This window comes from Canis lupus, chromosome 9 (assembly GCF_048164855.1).
Source record: "Canis lupus baileyi chromosome 9, mCanLup2.hap1, whole genome shotgun sequence".
Lineage (NCBI taxonomy): Eukaryota > Metazoa > Chordata > Mammalia > Carnivora > Canidae > Canis > Canis lupus.
The window spans coordinates 32,328,329-32,343,336 of NC_132846.1; the positions used below are offsets into that span (position 1 = coordinate 32,328,329).

General features: G+C 36.6%; 1 protein-coding gene across 3 annotated transcripts in view; it reads right to left on the reverse strand.

The window, feature by feature from the left end:
- Positions 1-2,974: 2,974 nt before the first annotated feature.
- The window catches only part of WDHD1 (WD repeat and HMG-box DNA binding protein 1), a 61,935-nt gene continuing 49,901 nt past the window's right edge, over positions 2,975-15,008 (reverse strand). For all 3 annotated transcript variants that reach the window (XM_072838647.1, XM_072838646.1, XM_072838649.1), the window contains 8 exons: positions 13,869-14,086; positions 13,659-13,777; positions 13,011-13,067; positions 10,837-10,880; positions 10,277-10,447; positions 9,343-9,473; positions 5,658-5,796; positions 2,975-3,783 (listed from right to left, as the gene is read on the reverse strand). In XM_072838647.1, coding sequence (XP_072694748.1) covers positions 3,583-3,783; positions 5,658-5,796; positions 9,343-9,473; positions 10,277-10,447; positions 10,837-10,880; positions 13,011-13,067; positions 13,659-13,777; positions 13,869-14,086 — 1,080 coding nt within the window. In that variant the 3' untranslated portion in view covers positions 2,975-3,582. The remainder of the gene's footprint in view (positions 3,784-5,657; positions 5,797-9,342; positions 9,474-10,276; positions 10,448-10,836; positions 10,881-13,010; positions 13,068-13,658; positions 13,778-13,868; positions 14,087-15,008) is intronic.

Genomic DNA, 15,008 nt, shown 5'->3' on the forward strand with positions numbered 1-15,008 from the left:
CAGCAAAAGGCAACACTTTAAATTTTAGGTTTAAATTGTTTTATTTTCTTTTGGATTTGGGGGAAGTTTTTTTTTTTTCTTCAGCTCTTGGGACCATGAATGTGGATAGCATATCAATGTGGAAGAAAAAACACATGCACAGAAAGAAGCCTAATGACATACACCAAAATGTTAACAGTGGGTTATCTTTGGGTATTAGGATTAGAGGTGATGTTCCTCCTCATTCTTCCTTTTTTTTTTAAAAAAAGATTTTATTTATTTATTCATAGAGACACAGAGAGAGGCAGAGACATAGGCAGAGGGAGAAGCAGGCTCCATGCAGGGAGCCCTACGTGAGACTCAATCTAGGGTCTCCAGGATCACACCCTGGGCTGCAGGTGGCACTAAACCGCTGCGCCACCGGGGCTGCCCTCATTCTTCCTGTATTAAAAAGTATGTACTTCTGAGGCCTCTGGGTAGCTCAGTTGGTTAAGCCTTTGACTTTGGCTCAGGTCATGATCCCAGGGTCCTGGGATTGAGCCCCATGTTGGGCTCCCTGCTCATCAGAGAGCCTGCTTCTCTCTCTCCCTCTGCCTCTCTCCATGCTAGAGTTGTCTTTCTAATAAATAAAATCTTAAAAATAAAAAGTATGTACTTCTATCATAATGTGTATATATATAATCACTGTTATACACCTGAAACTAATATAGTACTGCATGTCAACTATTCAACTAAAAAAGTGTATGTACTTCTAATTCAATGCAATGTAGGATTTAAATTTTTTCAATGCAGGATTCTTGTTTGACCCTAGATTGGGTTAGGGAGTGGGGGGGAGAGGCTAAAGTGTACTTTGGGGGAAAATATAATATGAAATGCATGTTAGGCAATAATATTCTCCTGTTAAATTTCTTTGGTATAATAATGATATTGTGGTTATGTAGAAAAATGTCTTTGTTCTTAGGGGACACCTGTTGAGGTATTAAGGAGTGAAATATCATGATGCATATTTCAGTTGGCTTGGAAAAACCCTATTTATAAAGCATATATTGCAAAATGTCAACAGTAAGTCAATCTAGATAAAGGGTATATGTATGTTCACTGTACTACTTGAAATTTTCTGTAGGTCTGAAAATTTTCAAAATAAAACCTGGCAGAAAATTACATACTTCTATAATAAAGCAATTGGAAAACAAAAAAGACCCATTAGACAACCAGTCACTGATTAAGATACTTTCTACATGGATTGGTCTCATCCTTTTGTCTAGAAGATCTGTTCCATGTTAGCAGCCGTGGTTCACCACAGGCTACAGATTACCACAGCCTCCAGAGTTCGCAGGCACTAACTCAGTGCTCACTCACTTGCTCTCTGAAATAATCAGATGATGCTCTTTTGATGAATATAAAGTATTAAAATAACTTCTTTGAGAAGTTTTTACTACTAGAGAATGAAATTAAGCAAATGGCTATATTCTACAGCACATAAGCTCAGAATAGACAATATTATTGATGTCATTATGATGGTTAATACATTCATTTATTTCCATTTCCATTTTCCCACCCTTAAGTCCCAATTCTCTGGGAAAAAAAAATTCTTTTTAAGGGTTTAATCTTATATAGCAAAGGAATAAAGATAAGGTTTCTTGGTTTCCAAGTTCTGATTTATAATTTAAACCAAGTCAATATAAAAATGTTCCTTAAATCAATTAAAAGGGATTAAAAACGCCTTTTTTTTCTTTTTTTACAAATCCTTGGTACTATCAGGTTCCTATGGAACTGTAATATAACACTGAAGGATTATATCCTATGTACAGTAAGTTGAGGACATAAAAACAAATACATGTCTGTCTACAAACATATTTTCCTTAGCATTATAAATAAACTTTTCCCCCAAGGTTTTCTTTATTTTTTTGAGACAAAGAGCACAAGTGCGGAGGATCATCAGAGGGAGAGGGAGAAGCAGACTCCCCACTGAGCAGGGAGCCCAATGAAGGGCTCGATCCCAGGACCCTGAGATCATGACCTGAGCCGAAGGCAGACACTTAACCAAATGAGCCACCCATGCGCCCCATATAAAAAAACTTTTACCTCAGAATCTTGAAATAAAAATTCATACAATATTCAGAATGAAACCTAGTGATGAAGCAAGATGAAATAACCAACAGCATAACTAATAATAGCTAACATTGTAAAAAGCATTACTATGTACCAGTAACCAAGTGCTATCTCATTTAATTCTCATACCAACCCTTAAGTAGGTGCTATTATTATTGCCGTTTTACAGATGAGTGGTCAAAGACTAGAAACTTGTCCAAGGTTTATTCAGCTGGTGGGTACTAGAGTAAGTCTATGGACCCAGGCTGTTTGGCTTTGAAATCTGTACTCCTAACCACTGCACGGTCTCTCTAAGCAGCTACTAATTAAAAAAATCAGAAATGTATTTGTTCCTAACCTTAGTCACGAGATAAGGAATATCTTTGGCTTTTACACATCTGAATTTTCAACAATTATGTTCCTTCCAACATACAAAAGCATCCTCAATTCTGAGCCACCTGATTTTATTTTACTATAACCCCCTCTCCATGCCCACCCCTGTGTACTCTGCTCTCAGTAAGTGGCTGCATTTGTATTAAGCTCTGCTTATTCTAACCAAATATACATATATAACCAAATATATATATGAAACAATTAAATCTTGTTTGTTCAAAATTAAAGAGGAATTAAACACTTTCCCTAACTCTTAACTCTCTTATCACGGCTTCAAAGACTTGTTCAGGAAAGTACTGCTGATGATGATAACCGGATTATCTTACCAGGAACACGTTATGCCCTAGGCTGAAATACTATAAAAACAGTATTCTCAATCTTCTTTTCCATGTGTATCATGTGTAACAGGATGGGGGTGGTGGTGAAATTACGGCAATATATATAAAATATATTTTCTAGAAACATTTTCATTTCATAGAAATATAATGTTAAGACCATAATAAGCTAAATATGGAAATGTGAAAGTCTTATTTATTTTTTAAAAACCAGGCAATACAAAAGACAATTGAAAGACACATACAAAAAAATTTCCGAAACAAACAACAGAAAAAAATCTCATCTACAAAATTTACATGTTTAGGCCCCATATTAAAAAACATGGCCCCTAGTCCAGTACAGACATAGAGAAGAGTCTACAGGAACAAACTTGGAAGAGAACTTCTGTAGTACTTCCCAGTACATGACATAAACCAAACAAGGAAACCCACTGAAGATACTTCAATGCTCAGAGGTTTGAAGACCTTTGCTTTGATGATTTTGAAGGCAAGAAACAAAATCAAACTGTCTTCCATTGGGACATGCCAGGGGCTTCAAGTCAGTGACTGTAATCACAATGTTTCTGAATGGCCCTCCATTTGGGAGGCAGAGCAATCTGCAGAGATGATGGTTTCTACATATGCCCTGTTACCTACACCAATATAATTACTATGTTATCTTATAAAGACAAATAGTTGGCATTAAACACTTTTAAAAATACATAATGAGTTTTCTAAGGATTTTAAGTCCAGGTTCATTAATGATGAGTAAAAAAATCCATTACCTTTCCTACTTTTCTTAACTCTATTCCTGTTTAAATGCAAAAGCTGACAGTTTCTGATTGGTAGAAAGATCTAAAGGTTTTTGTTTTTTAGGCAAATTCAGATTCTCTTTTGCTTTTTCTTTCTGATTTTCAGTTTCATGACTTTCATCAACCATACGTTTTCGCTTCTTTGCTTCAGCTCCATCACTTGTAGTTCCTCCTTTGGCCTTAGAAGCCCATGCCTTTATAAAAATATGGGAAGAGAAAAGATTTATAGACAATAACTAAGAAATAGAAAGGAAATTATTTCCTTACTTTTCCAGGTAACAATCCCATATATAAAAACTAGTATTAAAAAAAAAGCAGCATAATTAGCACCTGAATTGTTAATCTAATCATTAAGGGTTCTCATTGTTAACAAATCTCTTAATACTTAATTGCAGAGCAATATTAACAAATCTATATTTTACCTCTAATATTTCAACCTAAACTCTGCTAGTATTTAACCATATTAAGTGCAAAATACTATAACTGTAGGTAATTTTTAAAAAATGAAACTTTTATTTTGAGATCATTCATTCATTTTATTAAGTACGCTCCATTCGTAGCGTGGAGCCCAATGTGGGCTTGAACTCAACCCTGAGATCAAGACCTGAGCCGAGATTGAGTTAGATGCTTAAGTGACTAAGCCACCCAAGTGCCCATGCATCAGTCTTTTAAATCTATTTTAATATGTAATAGCTCCTTCCACTTTATTTCCTTTCGCATTTCTTTACTGTAGAAAGGAATCCTTTGGAGCTGCAAAATTTCTCATATTAACATACTGGATTTAAGCAAATGTTTAAGGTTTACCTTAAAAATACTGATTATATTTTTCAGTATTCAAAAACACAATCACAACTTTTACCAAGTCTCTTCCTCTTTTGCTGCATAAGACCATTCAGATGCCATTTTATCTAATTCTTTAGAATTTGTATGCTCCTATAAATTCTTATAAAAAATGAGAAGCACAAAGTTGCCAGTGAAATTCTAAATGAGGCTAGAGGTGGTTAAACCAGTTCCTAGCTTCCTCATTTTGTAACACCTTTACTCTTAAAACCCAGTTTATCAAGGCAAGTATCTATTTCACCAGGTGCCCAGGTGCCCATGCTGCATACCATCATCCCTGGAAAAGTGAAATCTGAGGATTTAATTGATATACCAAACACATTCCTTCCCCTTTCAACAGAAAGCTGCTCCCAGCCCTCCCTCACATGGAAGAAATTTACATGAGGAACAATAGGTACTAATCACCTGTCCTAATTCCCAACTGAAAGGTTATAACAGAATACCACCTTTTTTTTACCTAAAAGTAGTATTCTCATTTTGGTGTTTTTGTTTTGGTTTTTAAATAAGCTCTACAGCCACAAAAAAAAAAAAAAAAAAAAAGCTCTACAGCCACCTTGGGACTTAAACTCAGGACCCTGAGATCAAGAGTCACATGCTCTACCAACTGAACCAGCCAGGCAGCGTAGTATTCTCATTTTGTATTCACTGTGGAAGTACACAGCATTTTAGAAAATTCTGCTTGTAAGAACTCTAAAGTAGTAGTCCAAATATGTAAGTTAATTTAATTTTTACTTATTAACTTTATTTGCTTTTGATTTAGAAGTAATATACTTTTTCTTGGGGTATCCCCTCCAACTTATATAGGAACTTATATACAGCTATATACAGTAGTATCTGCCCAAAATTTAACCATTGGCACTAAATAGTAATCATTACACATCTATATGTTCAAAGCTGACATTTCAGTTATTTAATTTCCTCTCCAGCAAGAGTTTCTAAGAATTTTAATTAAAAAAAATTTTTTTTTAAGATTTTATTTTATTTATTCATGAGAGACAGAGCAAGAGAGAGAGAGAGAGAGAGAGAGAGAGAGAGAGAGGCAGAGACACAGGCAGAGGAGAAGCAGGCTCCATGCAGGGAGCCTGACATGGGATTTGATCCCGGGTCTCCAGGATCACGCCCTGGGCTGCAGGCGGCACCAAACCGCTGCACCACTGGGGCTGCCCTGTAAGAATTTTTAAAACCTGGGAGTTTACTAAGATCTCAATCTCAGCAAAATTATTCTTACCTTCCTTTCTTCAGCTGACAATACTCTAAATCGAATCATTCCTTCTTTTATTATGTCTGCTTCATCTGAAAAGTCAGGATTGTCAGACAAAATGCTACTTCTGTTTTCTTCCAGCCACATCTGGAACCCAGTCTTTGGCCTAAAATAGCAATTATGTGAAAAAAATTTATGCTTAAAACGTAAAGTGCTTTATGATTTTTCAGATTAGTAATTAACTATTAGTCTTTGCAAACCTATATAAAGTAAGAGAGACACAATTAATTATACTTGTTAATATTCATACTACATATCATTTAAAACTGCCTGGAGACCACAGGAATAATGAACTGAAAAATCCCAATTTTACTCACATTTGTATTTTCAGCTCTTTTTAGAATGCTGACAGGCTCAAGGTCTCTATTTTCACTCAGCCACTCTGGGCCAGGAAAATTTTTCCAAGTAGCCTTGGTGGGTTCTTTCTCCATTTTCCAAACCAGCTATTTGAAATATTTATTTCTCTCAGGATCCTTACACATCCCCTCATCCTTGCTTTCACAGCTAACCTAGAATGTGGGTCCTTTCTTGTGTAATTATTATGTAAAGCATAAACACAGCACACTTGTCAATTTTATTAGACTCTACACTTAGATTGCCTTTAGGTCACAAAGGTTTAACATAAATATTTAATATTTACTGAGCACACACTATCTGCTAGGCATTGTATTAAATGCTATGTATTACCTCATCTCATCTATAATAACCCTAATGAGGTAGGTACAATTGCTATCTCCATTCCATAGATGAAGAAATTGAGGCTCAGAAATGTGAATTAACTTATTCCAGGTTACACAGATAGCACCAGTCATATCTGGGATTCAACAGATTGGCAATTTGACTCCAGAGTCCCGACGCTTAACACACCAGCTATACTGCCCCTCACTACTCTGTAACCAAATGGAACCTGAATAAAAACTTAAGGACATAGCAAAAAATAGAGGCAAAAATACTAGAGAAAAATGTTTATGATAAAATTTTAAATGGAAACAAAAAGGATATAATATTACATCTGATACAAATCTCATTAAATATAACATCTTAATCTTACCTTACTAAAAAAAGATTAGAAGGAAAGAATTACTTTATGAGTAATTCAGGGATATTATCTAAACTTTTTAATTTTTAGAAAAACAAGCTTTTCAAAAAATATTACTAGCATAGCTAGACATAGAATATAATTCTACTTCCAGAAAAATAATAGAACAAATCAAAACAAATAGCAATACTAAACAAAAGTTCATGAATCTCCAGAAATTAATATATATTCATTTTACTCAAACTTGGGGCAACGTCACAAGTCTAGCTAATAGCATGTAATCTCCCTGGCCCTAAACAATTGTTTTTGAAAAGAAAAAATTAAACATTTCTCTTCTGATTTAGTATATCAACATTTGTGACAAAATACTTGGTTAAGTGGTGATAATTTTTTAAAAATATTTTTATTTATTCATGAGAGACACACAGAGAGAGAGAGAGGCACAGACACAGGCAGAGGGAGAAGCAGGCTCCATGCAGGGAGGCTGATGTGGGACTTGATCCCGGGTCTCCAGGATCACCCTGGGCTGAAGGTGCTGCTAAACTGCTGAGCTACCCGGGCTGCCTTAATTTTTTAATGAACTATCATGTAAGTAAGTTTTCTTTTTTTTAATTTTTAAAAAGATTTTATTTATTTGAGAGTGAGCAAGTAAGAGCATAAGCTGGGGGAGGGGCAGAGGGAGAAGCAGACTCCCTGTTGAGCAGAGAGCCCAGGATCCCTGCGAGGCTCGATCCCAGGATCATGACCTGAGCGGAAGGCAGATGCTTAACCGACTTAACCACCTAGGTGCCCCTTAAGTAAGTTTTCTGTATAGCCAGTTGTTGATAGTAAAAAAACTGAATCTTCTTAAATATAATCTTCACTATTTAATCTCTAATTTGAATTCAGGATAAAATAGGAAAAAAACACCATAGCTACCTCTTAAATTAATTAACATGAGGGGAGCCTGGCTGGCTCAGTTGGTAGAGTATACAGTGCTTGATCTTGAGGTCCTTTTTTTTTTTTTTTTTTTTATTTTTATTTTTTTTGATCTGGAGGTCCTGATCTTGAGCCCAATGTAGGGTATAGAGATCACTTAAAAATAAAACATTTTGGGGTGCTTAAAGTGCTCAGTCCGTTAAGTGTCTGCCTTGGGCTCAGGTCATGATCTCAGGGGTCCTGGGACTGAGCCCCACCATCAGGCTCCCTGCTCAGCAGGGAGTCTGCTTTTCCCTCTCCTTCTGCCCTTCCTCCTTGTTCGTGTTTGAGCTCTCTCTCAAATAAAATCTTTTAAAAATTTTTTTTAAAAAGAGAGCTCAGGCAGCCTGGGTGGCTCAGCGGTTTAGCACCGCTTTCAGCCCAGGGCGTGATCCTGGAGACCCGGGATCGAGTTCCATGTCGGCTCCTTGCATGGGGCCTGCTTCTCCCTCTGCCTGTGTCTCTTCCTCTCTCTGTGTGTGTCTCTCATGAATAAATAAAATCTTAAAAAAAAAAAAAAAAGCTCAAGAAATGTGGTAACATATTGTAATGACAGACAAATAGGATACGCGCAAATAGGAGTGCTCATATTGCTGGAGGTATAGAAAATGATATAATACCAATGGAGAAAAATTTGTTAATATCTATTGGAATTACAAGTGCACATTAACTTGAACAGGAATCCATCTTATAACTATATGTATATGTGAGAAATGACATTCATATAAAGTTATTCATTGCAGTACTGTTTGTACTGGCAAAAGACTAGCAACCACCTTCTGTCCACCAGAGGAAAATTGAATAAATTACGGCATATCCATTCAGTGGATGTGAAAAGATTAAAGAAACTCTTTATGTAGTAATATGATCTACAAAAGCTGCTAAAGCGAAAAAAAAAAAAAAGAAAAAAAAGGAAGGTACAGAATAATGTATATGCTATCATTTCTGTAAAAATAAAATAATAGGGCAGCCTGGGTGGCTCAGCGGTTTAGCGCCGCTTTCAGCCCAGGGCGTGATCGTGGAGACCTGGGATCGAGTCCCATGTCAGACTCCCTGCATAGAGCCTGCTTCTCCCTCTGTCTGTGTCTCTGCCTCTTTCTCTGTGTGTGTCTCTCATGAATAAAAAAATAAAAGTCTTTAAAAAAAATTAATTAATTTTAAAAATTAAAAAATAGACAAATCTAAGTGTTTGAACATGTACAAGTAATTCTAGAGGGCTATGTTAGAAATCTGTTGTAGTGACTGCTGGTGAAGAGGAGAACTGGGTGGATAGGAAAGATATTTACTCCTTATCACACTTTTTTGGGTATCTTTTCACCGTTTTTCTCACATAACTGCATCTATTTTAAGACAAAAAAAGAATTATATCAAATTGAAAACCAATAAAAAATAAATTTATAAAAAAAGAATTATAAAATATAAAATATGTATAATTTAAAACATACAATTTACCAGAGCATACCTTAGTAATATAAATAGACATTAATCAATATTTATGGCTTCGTTAAAGTCACGTGTTCAGAATGCCCACCACCAGTGCCAATGTATTATTTGTAATAATGAACAAGAGAGTTGCATAATTCTGTATTGCTGTTTCTCTATGAGTTTTATTGGGATATTACATCTTAAGAATAATAAATTTGTCTATGTACTGACCTTTGGTTTTCAGTGTTTTGAGGACACATAGCTGGGGTTTCAGATGACGAATTTTGAGGATTTTCTTCTTTGACATCCTCAGTCTTATCAACTTGGGAGGTTCTTTTCTGGAAATAGGATGCTGCAGATGCCTGTAAAAACAAATATAATGAATAACTGCAACAAAATCTAGTACAATTTTATATACTACAATTAACTTTTGAAAAAATATGGAAAAATATTTATATTTAGAATTCTTATGCCAACATCTGAAGTCCTGAGGTTCTCAGCTGAACATAAACATGACTATAGACACAAAATCCACAAAGACTGTACTTTAAATTCCACATTTTCTAAATGCTGCATTTTATTACATGAAATGGAAAAGATAAAAGATCTACTGTACTAATGACAAATCTGGGATGAAATACCAAATCTGAGATGAAACTAGAAGGCAAAATCAGAATAAAGAACAAAGAAAGATCAGGGCCAAGTACCATAGCATCATCATTAAACAAAGATATACATCAGAATCATCTGGAAAATTTTTTCAAAAACAGATGGATGTCTGAGTCCCTGGGCCCGGAGTACATTTATGTTTCAAAAAGTGATTCTTTTTTATTTTTAAGATTTTATTTATTTATTTATGAGAGACACAGACAGAGAGGCAGAGACACAGGCAGAAGGAGAAGCAGGCTCCTCACAAGGAGCCCGATGAGGGACTTGATCCCAGGACCCCAGGATTCACGACCTGAGCCAAAGGCAGATGCTCAACCACTGAGCCACCCGGGCACCCCTCAAAAAGTGATTCAGAAGCAAAATCAGATTTGAGAACCACTACCCTCATTAGACAATCAATGATACACAAATGGAGCCTCTCTGTTCCATACCTCAAAGAGTAAACAAAAACAGATCATACACTGCTTATTACTGATGTGGTTAGTTGAAATAGTACCTGCTTAGACTTTGGCTTTGGAAGTAGAGGCTTTATAACTGGAGACTTTTCATTATTTGTAGCTCGATTAAGTGCAAGAGATTTCTTGGACGATTTGTTCATACTGTCTAAAATATTAGTTGAACGTGCTGAATTCCCTGAAGTGGCTGGCTCTTTGGAACTGGCTGACACCTAAAGAGCAAACTACTATTAGCATTTTATGTTTAAAGAAAATAAAATACCAAGAGATTCATTTTTCCTTTAAATTTCTTTTAAGTCTATACTGTAGTCTCACTTTGGAATTGAATACATTTTGTATAATCCAAATTAAGACTAATACATATATTAAATATACCACATCCCCAAGGAAAACGGAGTATCTTTCAAAACCATCGGTATTTAGAAGATAAGTAGAACATATAAGTCTTAGCCAAGTGTGAACTAGTTAGTGCTGTTTTCATAAAATCTGCTTTAGTGTTTAATGCCTCCAAGTCTAGGGAGGGTAATCTGGTGGTTTGGAAATACTTCTCTGTATAAAAATGTATTGAAATACATTTTAAATATCACTGCAAAGAGTTTACCTTGAAGGGGTTTACTCGTCCTTGGTTGCTAGAGGTAACTGCACCTTTCATAAGAAAGAAACCCTCACTTAATAGTGGTAAAACATAGAAGACTTCTGACATCTGTAATAACAGATGGAATATTTCAATCTGTATTACACAAAAACAAATGTACTTTTGCAACTTTAAAATTATTAGCAACTATATATGACCTCCTATCTATTTCTAAGACAAAATAAAAGCTATTACATGGGAACTATCCCAACTTATCACTATGAAATTTACCAACCCAATATGTATAGACCTAGCCTTTTCTCCTATTACCATGGAAGAATGGTGTCTTGTAGCTAAGGTTAATAACTCCTCTATTTGTGCTCTAGATCTCATCCCCTCTTGCTTTGTCAGGACATTTGTCCTATCAATGGATACACCATCTTTTCTCTCTTCATTGGCTACTCAGATCTCCCAACTTAAACAAACAACAAACCTGCTCAACCCCACATGCCCTCTGGTCATCATTTTTAATTCCCTTATACAACCAAATTCTCAAGAGTTGTCTACACAGCTATTCCCAGTTCCTTGCTGTTCATACATTCCAACATCCAAAATAATATGGGCTTCCAGCCCTACAACCCTATAGAATCTGCTCTTGCTAAGGACCCAAGAGACTCCATTTGGCCAAATCTGGTGGATAGTTTTCAGTCATCATCTCATTTGACCCCCTCAACAGCATGTAATATACTTTTTTGTTTGTTTGTTTTTTGTTTTTTTTAATTTATTTATGATAGTCACAGAGAGAGAGAGAGAGAGAGAGAGGCAGAGACATAGGCAGAGGGAGAAGCAGGCTCCATGCACCAGGAGCCCGATGTGGGATTCGATCCCGGGTCTCCAGGATCGCGCCCTGGGCCAAAGGCAGGCGCCAAACCGCTGCGCCACCCAGGGATCCCTGAACAGCATGTAATATAGATGAATTTTCTTTTCTTCTTGATATGGTCTCATCATCTTGACTTCTGAGATTTCACATTCCTACCTCCTTCCTCTCTTATTTCATTCTCTTTTGATGGTTCTCCTCCTTAACCTCTTCTGCCTAATGTTTAAATGCTGGGGATTCCCTATCCCTCAGCTCACTTTTCCTCTCCCTTTATATTCCTCTCCAATGCTCACTCACCCATGCCCATGATTTAAACTGCTATGGTTATGCCAACAATTTTCACTTTATATCTCCCTCCCAGACTACTTTACTGAGCTCCTAACCCAGATATTCAGTAGTAGTTTGTCCACCCTTCTATCTAAACCTGAGTTTCTCTAGTGTTTTCTAACTCAGTAAATGGTACCATCAATCATTCAAATATTCAAAACTGAATCATTCTTTACACCCTGAACTTCCATATTCTACCTTTTCTTCAAAAATACCTCATCAATTCTTCTCATTCTTTCTCCCATTAGTCACCACCACACTAGTCTAAGCCACTATTCAATGTCATTTGGACTGCCTCAGTAGTTTCCTTATGTGCATTCCTCCTCTGCCAATGTGCATAATATGCCTCTGCTTGAAACCTACAATAGCCTGCCAGCACCTCAATAAAGATCAAAATCCTTACTGTGGCCTATATGGATCTGCATGATTTAGCTCCTACCCATCACTCTAAAACCACTCAACACCACTTTTCTCTGCCTCTGTGCTGTTCACACAACTCTTATAGCTTCATACATGCTGTTCCTTAAGTCATATTTCCCTTGTTTCTGCTCTCACCCACCTTTGCCTAGCTGCAGGTCTGTGCTTTAAACATTCCATGACACCTCCCTTGGGGTTCCAACCAATCCCTTACCTCTAACTAGATTACAGCACATGGTTATATGCCTTTGTAATACTCTGTACATGTATTTATAGGTAATTTTTAAAAATCAAAGGGATATATACACATGGCTTAAAGTCAGTTGGTACTATATAAGAGTTATGCAGGAATCAACCATGCATGTCTACATGGACTTTTGTATCTCCCACCTAGTTAAATACCTGAAATACAATAGGCATTTAATAAATATTTGTAAAATTAGCAGTTTCACAAACAACATTTCTAATAAAAACAAATCAAGAGCAGAGGGGTGGGGGGTATGGGGTCTATTTGAATAGATAGATCATTTTAAAGAGTACTGGCACAATTTTCTTGATATTACAAAATCACATTTCTTACCTGACTTAATAGCTGGCACATCAGAGGAATCTGCATTTTTGGAGAATGGATTCTGTCCTATAAAATAATTAAGATAAAACAATATAATGTAGATGGGGAGATAAAGTTACTCTCTATAATTAACAATCAACAAAGATGCCTTGACAAAGTACAAGTATTCAATTTTCCTCAGCTAAGCAAAATGGGGAAAGTCCTATAATAACATTTCTCATCTTTAAATTGCCTTACAGCCCAGGTGGCTCAGCGGTTTAGCGCCATCTTCAGTCCAGGGTGTGATCCTGGAGTCCCGGGATTGAGTCCCACATTGGGCTCCCTGCATGGAGCCTGCTTCTCCTTCTGCCGGTGTCTCTGCCTCTCTCTCTTTGTGTGTGTCTCTCATGAATAAATAAAATAAATGAAATCTTAAAAAAAAATCGCCTTAAGTATGTATCTTACGGGGCTTGGTCAGTTAAACACCCAGCTCTTGATTTCAGGTCAGGTAAAAAATCTCTGGGTTGTGAGATCGAGCCCCTGGACCAGTTGGGCTCTGCACTCAGTAAGGAGTCTGCTTCTCTCTCTCTCCTTTTCCCTCTGCCCCTCCCCCCAAAACACAAACATGCTCCCTCTCCAAAATAAACAAATAAATCTTTTTAAAAAAATGTATCTTGCCATGCTTATGTATTTCTGGTTTTTCTTCTTTATCATCAGCTTCTCCACTGTCCTCTGTATCTTCTTCAACTTGGTTTTTGAGCCTTGACTGGCTCCACTCTGCAGCAATATTACTGTAACTAAAAGACAATATATTATTCAATAAAGGGCTATGCAAAGACCAATTTAATATTCAGAATGGTAAAAATTTAGCAACTAATTATTTCTTACCCAGCATTCAGCTCTTTTCTGAAATCTTCCTCTTCTTTTTCTTCTACCTGAGTTGCTGCCAATTCTGCTGCCTTCTCTACAGCCAGTTCACTAAGTCTTTGGGCTAACATTAATCTCCGGGAACGAGAAGCATACTTAATGGCTAAGTTCACAGCATTTTGAGTCATTAAATCAGCTAGTTCCACACAACGGAATTCCCGATCCAGTTTACAAGAAAGCTAACCCAAAAATGGAAAAAAAAAAATCATGTCAAGTGAAAATTTTAATTTTTTTAAAAGATATTTATTTATTCATTTATTCATTCATGGGAGACACAGAGAGAGAGGCAGAGACACAGGCAGACACTCAACTGCTGAGCTACCCAGGCATCCCTCAGGTGAAACTTTTTAAAAATAAAAGAATGATAACTAGTAGTAAAACCGAGAAAGCACTTTTCTAGATAACGTATCTGACTCTAAGATGCCTACTTTTACACATTTTAACATCTCTAAAAGTGGGAAGCATCTCACAATTGATGGTGGGGCAGAGTTTAATTTTCAGTATTTTTTTGGCTTAGGTAAAGTAATGGTGCATTTTACAATCAATAGTAGCTTAGATTCAGGGATCCCTGGGTGGCGCAGCGGTTTGGCGCCTGCCTTTGGCCCAGGGCGCGATCCTGGAGACCCGGGATCGAATCCCACATCAGGCTCCTGGTGCATGGAGCCTGCTTCTCCCTCTGCCTATGTCTCTGCCTCTCTCTCTCTCTCTCTGTGACTATCATAAATAAATAAAAAAAAAAAATTTAAAAAAAATTAAAAAAAAAAATAGTAGCTTAGATTCAATGAAGGAGTTCAATTAGGTTGAACTTCCGGCATTTGCCAGGGAAACAGGAATACTAAAGAACTGACCAGTCCTCAAGCTACTGATATGATACTCTGCTGAGAAACACTGTTCCAGAGGAACAGTTCCTATAACGCTACTTTGTAAACAAACCAGATTTTCTTAGATGTGCTGTGGGAAGTAAAAAGGCTCCTAGTTCCTAGACCACATATGACATTTTATAAAAGAACACAACTTATTCTACAATAAACTAATTAAATTCCTTTAATTAATACTAAACTCAAGGCAGTGTTGCATAGTGGTGACAATAGTGAAGACCAC